Here is a 12,252-nt window from a genome sequence, read left to right as displayed (position 1 = left end):
TAAGGAGGGCATGGATTACAAGGAGTACCAGGTGTGGTGCATAAACAATGAATCTTGGAACACTGAAAAAATAAAATTAAATTAAAATGTTTTTAAAAAGTCAGGTATTAAAAGAATAAAAAATTTTAAAAATCTCCCACATGGAGCTGCCATTTCAAAATGTTTTAACTGACAGAACGCTTTATAGCCAAGAAAATACAGATAAGGATATCAATTTCTGATAATGCAAATATCTGAATAAAAACTTGTAAAGATAAAAAATTCAAATAAAAATCACAGGAATAAGAAATCACACATCCTGGTACCTCAGAACTTCCCCAGGCACTTCCAGATTCTACTCCTCAGGGTGAGGGACAGCTCCCACCTTGGTATCTCCTTTCAACTTCCTACCGGAACTCCTTTTGTCAAGTAAGTCATAATTATGCTACAGGTAGTATGTCCAGGACAGGACGGATGGAATATGCAGGTAACACAGGAACACGTGTTTGAACTGCGGGGGTCCCCTCATGCATGGGTTTGTTTTTTTTATAAACACGGTACAGTCCTATAAATGTATCTTCTCTTCCCTATGACTTCCTTAATGACATTTTTTTAATCTCTAGCTTACTTTACTGTAAGAATATTGTATATAACACATACACCATAAAAAATATGTGTTAATTGACTACATTATTACTAAAGTTTACTTCTGATCAAGGCTAAGCTATTAGTAGTTAAGTTCTGGGGGGGGGGACCAAAAGTCATACATGGATTTATGACTGTGCAGGGGGTCAGCACCCGTCACCCCTGACATTACTTAAGGGTCAACTGTACTCATTTTAATCTTAAATATTTGTAGGGGAAAACAATGGGAACTCCATGTCTGACCCATGCATCCCAAGAGCTGAAAATTTCGAGTGCCAAATGATTTGTATATAAGTTCTACATCGATACAATTTGAGTTCATATGACAACTTCTTGACCAAACATGGGCCTCGCTCTTCTCATAATGGCCACCATTATTTGCAGAAGGTTGCCAGTCAAATGCAATTCTTTCTGAAATGAGATTTCAGAGAGATAACAAGGAAGAAAATGTTATATGGCAAAGGAAAAGTTTGATTTTGGGGTTAGACATACTTTCCTTGTTTTAAAATGAGCCATTAGCTTCAGCGTCAAAACTTAGTTTTATAACTTTTGCTCTACAGTGAATAGGGTTATAATAAGATTCCAGTTTATTTTTAGAGTGTGCAGATTAATAGCTTTCAGAATATTCTAAAATGGGTCAAAAACACTTGGTGAATCACTTGCAGTATCTCACATTGGGACATCTTTAAATGAAACTGCATCCACAGGATAATGTCCAACCAGTAACCCAACCCTCAACACACCCACTGGCACACTGCTTTCTGCAGGACACCATCCAGAAGCATGGACAAAATGAATAGTGGGCACCAATGAAATTGTAAGATAATAAAATGAAGGTAGTTTATTGTAAGTGCTCTCTGTTTCACAGGATCAGAATGGTGGTAGAGGCAATCTAAACATAATTCTTTTATTTCTACCCTGATAAAAGAACCAAAGTAATAAAAAATATATGTTCTTCTGAAACAGAGATCACAAAACAGGTAACACTCAGGAGTGTTTACCAGTTGCCCAGCTAGACCCTAAAGATTCCCACATGTGAAATTCAACAAAAGAACAGCTCGTAACAAACACACAGGGACATGCATCACTAAGAGTGTAAGCCAGCACCAACAGACGTCAGGTCCAGGAATTTCGGATGTTACAATTAAGAAGAGACATGACCTCTACAAGAAATGGTACAGAAATAAAGGCAGAAAAATCAGCAAACCGTAAGAGCCATGAATGATGGCCTAGTGGATTCTCTTAAAGGGGGAAGGGACACACAAGTTTAACACATGCTAGATAAGAACTCAACAAATGCATTACCCATCCAAGCTGGTTGCGACTGAGGAGAGTTGGTGATGATGTGATGGGTTTACCTGAACTGTAGATCCCAGGGGGACAAAGCGCTGAGACAGGAGAAGGAAGTGGATGCACAGGGAGGGCAGCCGGAGAGGTTCTAACGTGGACCCGCGCGGAGGCCTCAGGCCAAGTCATGAAGAAGGGAGAAAAGGCGAGGTCCGAGTCAAAATCATAAGACATTTCCAGAACTGATGAAAAGAGATGAGCCCCCAGGTAGAGGGAGCACATCGCAGACCAAGCAGGAAGAAATGAGTGGAGATCCACACCTGATTTGTAACAGAACTGCAGAACACAAAGGACAAAGGAAAGGTCTTCAAGCTGGCCAGAGAGAAAGGACAGACCACCTTCAGAGACAGGATGACAGCCAACTTCTCAACAGCAATAATGAACATCCAAGCTCCGAGAGAGAATGCTCCCTGGCCTGACCTATACCCAGAAGCAGGAAAAACGAATCCCAGCCACATGGGAAGCCTGAACAACACTGCCAACAATCTCGAATTCACGGGTGTTCGTCACCCTCTGTGCCCAACACTCACAGAAGACACGTTCTCCTCCAGCAAAACCAGAACCTTGAAACAACCTCAGCAGGTGGGAGGTGCTGAAACAGGCCTAAACAAATCTGGACTAGCATCAAATGAACCACAGACTCTAACCACAGTTCAAAATTATTCTAGAAATGAACCACACGGGATCCATGTTTAAATAGCCTTATGATAACTTCCATTTCCACCAACACTGTGGACCAAATGTCCTGATGAGACTGCTCACTGAAAACAACTAAAAGCGCAGAATCAAACATTTTTAATCTTCTGGAATGCTTCTATGAGCTGGGTGACATACAAAACAATATGCAAATGCGAGTCAGGCCGCTGAGGGCACGCAGAGGGCTCGGGGTCTCGGGCAGCGCGCACCCTATGCCAGAACCAAACACGCGCTCACTGTCAAATGTGACCAACTTGCAAGGGGAAGTAAGCAGGGGATGACGGACACATAGGACCGTGGCTGAGTGCATGGAGTGAAAAGTGTGGGGGCAGGGGTGGGACAGGGACGGGGACCAGGAGATAATAGGTGTGTTCTCTTCATCTGGGCTGTAGCATCCGAGCACTCACGCTAGTACTAACTATCACACCTCACAAAAGCATACACATGTTGGGTGCTACCAAACTAAATAGTTAAAAAGAATCAAGGTTATCAAATTCTGGGCCCCCTAAAAATTGATCCATTTAGCCTGGAATCCAGTAGAAATATACATACACATATATGTATACACCTTACATATTTTCATCAATAGAAAAAAGATTTTAAAAATTATAGAACGGGTGTCATTTAACTCTGAGGCTTCTATTAGGTAACTTATCCCTGAACTCAGTGAAAATTTCCACACTCAAGTTCTTACAAAACACGAGTGCAAGCTGTACAGCCATTCTGGAAAACAGCATGAAGGTTCCTCAAGAAGTTGAAAATAGAGCTATGACCCAGCAATCGCACTACTGTATTTACCCTAAAGATACAAATGTAGTGATCTGAACGGGCACGTGCATCCGAATGTTTATAGCAGCAACGTCCAGAATAGCCAAACTATGGAAAGAACCTAGATGTCCATCAACAGATGAATGGAGAAAGAAGATGTGGTGTATATATACATAATGGAATATTATGCAGCTATCAAAAGGAATGAAATCTTGCCATTTGCAATGTGGATGGAACTAGAGGGCATCATGGTAAGCGAAATAAGTCAGTCAGAGAAAGACAATTATCATAGGATCTCCCTGGTATGAGGAAGCTGAGAGGCAGGGCGGGGGGTCGTGGGGAGTAGGGAGGGAAACAATGAAACAAGATGGGATTGGGAGGGAGACACACCGTAAGAGACTCTGAATCTCAGGAAACAAACGGAGGGCTGCTGGGGGGTGGGGAGTGGGGATAGGGTGGCTGGGGATGGACACTGGGGAGGGTATGTGCTGTGGTGAGTGCTGTGAAGTGTGTAAGTCTGATGATTCATGACCTGTACCCCTGGGACAAATAATACATTATATGTTAATTTTTTTAAAAAGGGAAAAAGAAGAGAAAAAAAGGTTCTCACAAAATACTTCAGATCCATTCACAATTAAGTAGACCTTGGCTACAAACAGCCGCTGAAGGGCCAGTTTTATTTATGCCGTGTGTGTGTGTGTGTGTGTGTGTATGCGCGTGCACGTGCACAAGTGCACGTGTTTAAACAGGGGAAAGCTCTGAACTCCTAGCTGATTTCCAATGGTGGCATGAGGCCTGTCCCAATCTTGGTCCTGCCTACACAAGTGAGCACACGGGTCACCTGTGACAGCGCTGGAATGCCCACGTGTGCAACAGGACAGCTTCTGCACTGAGAGCTTAGCACAAGGAGCTGAGTAAACACATAGGTCCTTGTCAAAGCAGCAACGCAAAAACCATGCTCCTTGCACGACTCTGTTAGGTCAGGGTAGAAACAACAGTAAGCATGTCTTCTCCCACGAGCAGAACCACGCATGTTCTATGCAGGGCGGCGGTAAGCGCCAGCATCAGCATCACAGCTCCCGCGTGTGCGAACGCGGCTGCGGCGCTTGGGTCAGGACGGACGCGCACACCTGATGCTCCACACAACTTATCTGAGGAACCTCTTACCGACCTTACGGAGCAAGGCTCCGGTTCCCCTTCCGGTAGAGCCCTGCTCCGATGAGCACCCGCACACACGCCTGTGTCCGTCTTACCTTTACCGTGCGCCCCTGCAAGGGCAAGCATCAGAGTGACTATCAAACTGCCCACAGTCCACTGTTTCTTCCACACCCGCTGCCGACACTGCCACATGCGACCCGGAGGGTAGGAGTGCACTCATGGCTCTTAGTACAGCTGCCAACTCACTGGTAGTGACAACAGTCCTTCCCCTGCCCTCCCCCTGGACTCTGCACACACCTTTACCTCCCTCTGTCTCCTGTCCCTGGGACACGGGCAAGGATCAGCCTTCGATGTGGGCAATGGGCGGTATCACAATGGCTCTTGTATTTCTTTTAAAACACAGGTCCATGGGAGAATACCGTAAAGTCACACAAAAAATGACAGCAATTATTTAGGATAAAGATACTTTGAGTAATGTTTCAGAGTATTCTGGGGACTTCCTAAAAATGTGCCAAATGACTGAACAGCTGTAAGAGATTAAGAAGGGTCAGGTTGTGAGAGAAAGTACAGGAACGGAGAAAGCAGAGGGTGGGGTGGAGGCGCACGGGACGGAGAGGGACATGTCCCGTCCCAGAAGGTGAGCTCACACGCGTGTCATGTTCACAGACGGTAACTGCCGACTGCTCCAGGGCCTGGCGCTGCCTACAGACCAACGTGGAAGACTGGCGGGGCACGGGAAGGACGGACAACCCCACCTCACTCACGGGATAGGTGACAGAGCTGTGCATCTTACCCGATGGGACAGCTGGGCCGCTGCACGCACGGTGAGCGCACGACGGGATGTGCGCTCCCCACCTCTTGGGTCCTCTAAAGACTGCTGAACAACACAGACCGTGGGGAGAGAGGTCTCCGGAGGAAGGGGAAGCTGGGGCCACACCAGCACACGCGGTACTTTTAGTCGGAGACAGAAGCAAGGTCCCGTCCAAGGAAAAACAAGGACAGCAGGTCGCAGCGTGGGAGGACCAAGAACGCGGTCGGCTGCGAGGTTGGCCCCAAGTTATAAAAGGGAGGGACTGCGAGCCAATGCGGCCTGACTGCGACTGGTAGAGACCGGTGTCACTAAAGCAGTCATGGATTTCCTCAGGGGCGGATCATCTCAAAGAAATTACGCCAACAGTGACAAAGATCAGAGACAAGAGCGAGAACGCAAGGCAAACCCACCAGCTAACGCCCGTCACCTGCTTCGCTCCAGCACGAGGCTCGTCAGTCGCCGCCGCCGAGCAGGGGAAACACGCCCCAGGGCAGCTCGTAACCGAAGTCACCCCTGTGGTACGAGCGGGCCCCCAACAATCTCCACTGCATCAAAACTTGACTCTCCTCTTTCCGTGTTGCCAAGTGCAAACCCCCCTCCCATGCAACTCTGCGTCGCGCTCAACCTCCCCCAGCTCCTGTCAGGCCCCGGCCCTCACGCCTCCCGCTCCCGATGCGGTGAGAAAACAGGCCCAGTACCTGGGAGCAGCGTCCTGGCATCCTGTGCTCACAGCGTGGGTCTCCCCAGCAGGAACCCGCAGGTTTCTCACATCAGGAAAGAAAACGACCTACCCGGCTACCGCCTTCCTTCTGAAGTGAGCCATGTCTTCTCGTTCCCGCCATCAGGCAGCTGGACTGATGCAATCCACACCCTCGTTTTCGCGTCTGATCCGTCTCCCAATCCCATCAAATCCACTGCTGAACGTGCTCCAGGCACCCCTCTGCCTCCCCCATTTCTTGCCTGCATGGCTGGAGAGCGCCCTCACCTGCTGGCAGCCGCCGTTAAGACCCATCCGGTCCATGACGGACGCCAGCGCCATCAGTGTGGTCTGACTTCCCAAGGACAAAAATTCTCCTCGAGACGTTCACGGACTACATCCCTTAAATAGCTCCCCTAACTCTGCGGGAGGAAACCTACAGCCTTCCCTTTTCACGATGGGGGCCTCAGCTCCTCACTCCTTTCTTCTCCAAACTTTTTAACTCAGATTAAGATGCACCATGTTTCCGAAAGTACGACTCTTCCTCGTCTGCGAAGCTGGGGACCCCTCACATGACCCCTCCCAGGACAGCGCGTGGGCTCTGCGCCTCCACGGGGTCAGCAGAAGCTCCCGGCACGGCCATGCCCTGTGCGCTTCCCGACAGCGGGGGACTGAGCACGCGTCCTGTTCGCAGGAGGTCCCCGCCCGGGTGAGGAATTTAGGTGCAGACGATCTCATTTAGTTCCTCTGCGCTCTTAACCAACCACAGACAGATAATAAATATTTCTATTAAAACGAGGAAGGACCCCGTGCTTCTGGCTGTAGAACATGCACGCACATGTCAGCCGGTCCTCACACCTGTTTTTCGTCACTCTTCGTGGAAACGAACAAGCGACATGTATTTGGTCGTAAAATTCTATTGGTTCGTTTACGCCACATGTGTGTATTGCCCAACTAATATGTGAAGGGGTAAAAGGGAAGTTACTCAGTGCAAAAAAAAAAAAGTCAATTCTGCCTTTATTGTGCAAACTGCTCTTGAGATTCTGTGACTCTCGGTGGCTCCGACAATAAATTCCACATGGGCCCGGCCTGCGGATACTCGGGCATGGTAACGGTACTTGAGTTAAAGACAGACCAAGGCTTGTATTGCTTAGGATTCGCTGTACCACACAAAAGAAGTATCTTTAAAGATCTACCTAAGCGTATAAGAATTCAGGGTCAAAAATTCAAAATTTCTTACTGGTTAAAAGTCTCTCAATGTCATACTGTGACAAATACACATTCTCCCAAATGTTAGCTTAAATCAAATTCTAAAATAAAACCATGTAGTAAGTAGGATTCAAAGTCACAAAGAATAAGGTACATTAGAGTGTTCTCGTATACCTGTTGGTAGAAGAAATTCAGAGTTGGCTTGTCTTCAGTAAACTGGTTTAGAAATCCTTTTGGCAAATAACGAATTCTCAATTCATATCTAAAAAATAATTCACAATAGAAAAATCAGAAATAAATAATTTTCTCAATTCATAGTCTACAATTACAGCATTATTATAACTATGGCATAACCAATTACTCTGAAATATTATCTTAAAAGTAACTTAAAATACAAGTAATTTTTAACCATCAATTTTCAAACTTATTAGCAAAAAGACGTGCACCTCAGTGTCCAGAGCAGAGCTCAATGATCCTGCAAGGGACAGAGCAGAAAGAAGCCCAGAAGGCACCCGGTCCTAGCAGTCACTGTCCACCCAGGGCAGGGGCAGCACCTCCCCAGACCTCCCCCGACGGCTGACATGTGCATGGAACCACACAGAACATACCCTTTCCTGTCTGGCCTTTCTTCACTCACTGACCTGCTTGTGAGACTCAGCCTATCTAGAAGCTGACGGTTGCTCTGAGCTCACAGTATTGCATGAAATATCACACCACTGCTAAGGGCCATTTGAGTTATTCCTGCTTCTTTAGCTATTATGAGGATACCAACTCTCTTTTTTTTTTTCTTCCTCTAAGCATAAACTAGTTAATTTAATTGTTCAGGAAGCACTTCAAGAGTGGTGGAAACAAATTTCACCAGAATGCTCTCTCCCTCTCTCTCTCTTCTCCATGTCCTTTACAGGCACAGACTGGGAGTATAAGACAGACAGACAGACAGACAGACACACACACACACACCCCTGCGTTAGCAGGTGCCACCCGTCAGGGAACTGAAGAAGCCACACCCGTTTAAAGCCCCACCAGCATGCGGTGTTCTGGATCTCTCCGCCCAGCATGTCTCTTCCTTGTAGTCACCAGTGCCTGCCGCAGTAGGGTGGACCGCCAACGGCCTCATCTGATGACTGCCGAAAAGGAAATCTCCTTTTGTGAAACATCTGTTTCTTCTAAAGGGCTGTCGGTCCCCCTCTCCCACCCCCAGCTGTCTTACACATTCAGGGTGTGAGGCCATTGCTAGACTCCTGTCTTCCGCCACTCCAAGACTCATCTTTCACTCTTTGGCGGCGTCTTGTAAAAATTATTTGAAAAATCTTTTTATTTTAATGTTATCTGTCGAGGAATAAAGCTCATAATTTTTATGTAGCCCTATTTATTCTTTCTCTTTTTGGGAAATTCTTTTAGTGTTTTGTTCGTAAAAATATTTGCCTACCCAAAGGTTATAGGAAGATCTGTTTTTTCTTAAAAAGTTTTATTTACTGATGTTTAAAAAAACTTAACAGTCTCACAAGGGAAACACGCCAATAAAGAAGTAACACGATTCTTTTGGTTAGTTAAGAGCGGAAAAAATGCAAGGTACACACACACACAAGCCCCGCTAAGACCGTGGAGTGTCTGCCCTCATTAAAATACGCAACTGCCCAACAGTGAGCCTCCCTTCTGCTCCTCCTCAGATCGAGGTCAACGAGTCACTCCAGACGCTGCACGTGGGGCGGTCCCTTGTGGAACACGCTAGAGTTCATTACTGCCAGCACGTTCCAAGTCCCCCGCAGGCACCACTTCTACGCCACATCCCCGTCAGAGAACAGAAGCGGAGCAAGTGCCCGTTAGCGGACTGGAAGACGAGGCTCTACAAGCAGCTGCAGCCGGCCCGAGGCTGCACGTTCAGGATCAAACAGGACAGAAGGCTTCTGCTAGGAATGTTACCGCATTTGAGGGTAAGGCAACAGACCCGGATCAAACACTGTGACCAGCCGGCAGCCTGACCATGCTGACGACGGCTCCGTGGACACTCCAGGACTCCTCAGGGCCCGACAGGGATGGTGATAAGGATGTGCGGAGTATGAGCTCGGAGTACGAGTGGCCTCGTACCCCGCTATGCTATGGCCCTGCCAGAAGCAGGAAGAACGCGGGCTCCGGAGGGGGTGCCGTGGGCTGGGACTCTGGCTCCGTGGCCCACCCACGGTCTGCCACCACCTCTCTGTGCCTTGGTCCCAAGCTCGTCGGGAAATAAGTGAGAGAGTGAGCGCAGAAGCCCGCGCACACTCCCTGGCCCACAGTGGGCGCGGGCTCCACGGCTTACTGATGGCATCAGCCGTCACTCCGCGAATACTGATTCCCGTGCCAACCCCATCCGAGGCACAGCTCCAGGGGCTGGGGAGACGCCGAATAAACTGAATAAACAGGCCAAGCGCCGGCCCTCGAAAATCTGAGATACGATTGGTGGTGGAAGTCAGACAGCAAATGCACAGGTATCTCGGGGCTGCAGTAAGTGGGACACAGGCAAAGAAGCGCGGTAAGGGGAGCGACAAGTGACAACAGATGGCTCTGCACAGGTGGCCCCAGAGGACACTCCAATCCAGGGGGATCTGAAGGAAGATCTGAGCGGGGGAAAGGCGTCATTCAGTTATGTGCAGGGACAAGAGTTCTGCTCTGATGGAAGAGAATGGGGAGGCGGCCCTGAGGAGAGAGGATGTGTGGGAAGGCAAGTGCGGCTCGACCGCACTGAGCACGAGCACTGAGCAGGCGGGCAGCAGGGAGAGGCGGGCTCGGGAGGCGGCAGATCACAGAGGCCCCTGCGCATCGGGACTATGGGGCTCAGAGAACAGCAGGGTAATTGCAGGACAGACGTTCCTCAGACCAGGCAGGTCTACACACTATTGTGTGAAGGACAGACAACAGGGCCCAGAGGAAGAAGCAGGAGGCCCGGAGGCGAGCGCAGTACCCTGGCTGAGAAGTAATGACCCTGTTTTCACGGATGGGAGAAAGCTCAGGGCATTACATAAGCGGCCCAAGGCCCCACAGGTATGAAGTAGCAGATAGGGACCCCTCTGCGGCGAGAACATGCACGAAGGCCACAACGCAGAACGAGACCAAGAGAAGGCCCTGCGGCTCAAGAACAGGGGAGCAGGACTGACCCGAAGCATGGACAGGGAGGCACGCTCTTCAGATCGTGAGGATTCTGGTCCCTGCTTCAGTCCGCAGTGTCTAGCGTGTCTGTCCCCCACAGCCCTGCTGAACTGCCCAAGTCTGCCCGATCTAATCGCATGTCATCACCCTGGCTCAGTCCCTAACCACAGCACCCAGCCCCACAGCCTACTGGCCCGAGAGGGCTGACATCCCCACCCCCTCCTGTCCACAAAACGAACCGTCCTCCTTGCCCTTCTGTTACCACTCTAAGAGCTTGACAGCATCCTGAACATTTCTACTATTCTGCTATACGCCATTCCACGGATTTCTGGACAGCAGCTCAATAGAACATGCCCCAAATAAATAATCTTTTTGCTTCTTCTAAGTAATAACTTCCTCTGGAGGCCACTGAACTAACCTCCTCAGTCTCACCTCCCACAATGAGCACCAAGATACCCACAAGCTGACCAGCTAATGGCGGAGAGGAGTAGGAAGTGTTGGACCAAGAATCCGTTAGCCTTGATACTGAGAAGGGTCAGCTGGCCCATCTGTGTGTCGTGAAGTAAACAAGGCACAACTTCCAGAAACAACACAGATGCTGTGTTTCTTGACGGGCCTTGCAAACACTGTGGTACTGACAGCTCTTTCTCACAAGGGACCTCCATTTAGAAACCCCCAAAAGAAGAATGGAAATAGAAATTCATCATTAGGTAAAAATTCTAGCAGTAATAGCTGTAAGAAACAATCATCCATGGTACGGACTCTGCAGAGTCGCAATACACTTATCCCCCAGCAGGTACTTTCCAATTACAGAGGAGAAAACAGTGACTTTATGGGGCAGGAACCTGGCCACCACCTTAAACCAAACGATCCAAGTTGAAAACACCCGTACACAGGAGTCCCATCATCGCTACAGACCTCCTGATCAGATGTGCTACGATGGCTTCCACAGCCCGGCTGTAGCAGTCTTGCGAACCACATGCAACCTCAGCGCCACCATGAGAAAACCCCAGAGCAGCCCCTGTGGAAGGACACGGTACAGATACCCAGCTGGTATTCCTCAAGTGTCAAGGTCATGAGGGACATAGGCAGAGGAACTGTCCCAGATTAGAGAAGATTTAAGGAGAGAGTGAAAACCACATGGTATCCTGGACCGGGAAAGGGGTGTTAAGTGGGACAATCGCAGAAATCTGAGTAGCAGCTGTGTACAGTTAATAATACCGTATCAGTGTTAAGTTCCTATATTTATGAAAGTTTCACCATTTTAGGGAAGCAAGGTGAAGGGTACACAGGACTTCTGTGTTCTATTCTGGAAACTTCTGAGACACACCGAGAACAAAAAGAAGTTCACAGACTGACTGTTCCATACTTGAGGTTAACAGCACCCACAGAACCCCTCTCTAGCCAGCCTGGCCGGAGTCAGCCTGCAGCCGCAGACCCAGCGGAAACAGAAACGGACCTGTCTTCCTGCTGTTCCTGTCTGGGGCGGAGGCAGCGGATGTGTCATTAACAGCCAACGAGCTCAAAGTCCGTCCGCATTTTAAAGGTATCACTTCCAAACCTGCCGGAGTACGTTGCTGTCACTCTGCTTCAAAGCTCGGCAGTGCAGGGCTCCACCGGAAGACTTGCTTGTAAAGGAAGGCCTGGGCGGAGTCGGTGTGATTTTGAGGTAACATAGGGAACAAAAAGGAACGCTTCCAAACTACCATTACTCATGTTCACTCGTCGTCTTTGAAAAAGGCACTTCTCCTCCCTGTGAGAGACTTTTTCCCCTGCTGAGGACTGGAAGCAGTCCAGTCCTTGCAGAGAAAGGGAC

The 12,252-nt window shown here is 48.7% G+C and overlaps 1 protein-coding gene across 49 annotated transcripts in view; it reads right to left on the bottom strand.

The window, feature by feature from the left end:
• PTK2 (protein tyrosine kinase 2) overlaps window positions 1-12,252 on the bottom strand; it is a 247,100-nt gene that overhangs the window by 134,729 nt on the left and 100,119 nt on the right. For all 49 annotated transcript variants that reach the window (XM_082720640.1, XM_082720644.1, XM_082720642.1 and 46 more), the window contains one exon: window positions 7,485-7,572. In XM_082720640.1, coding sequence (XP_082576766.1) covers window positions 7,485-7,572 — 88 coding nt within the window. The remainder of the gene's footprint in view (window positions 1-7,484; window positions 7,573-12,252) is intronic.

The sequence above is a fragment of the Mustela nivalis genome (assembly GCF_964662115.1).
Source record: "Mustela nivalis genome assembly, chromosome: 2".
NCBI lineage: Eukaryota > Metazoa > Chordata > Mammalia > Carnivora > Mustelidae > Mustela > Mustela nivalis.
Note: the sequence above shows the minus strand (reverse complement) of the source record. Positions and strands in the feature narration are given on the sequence as shown.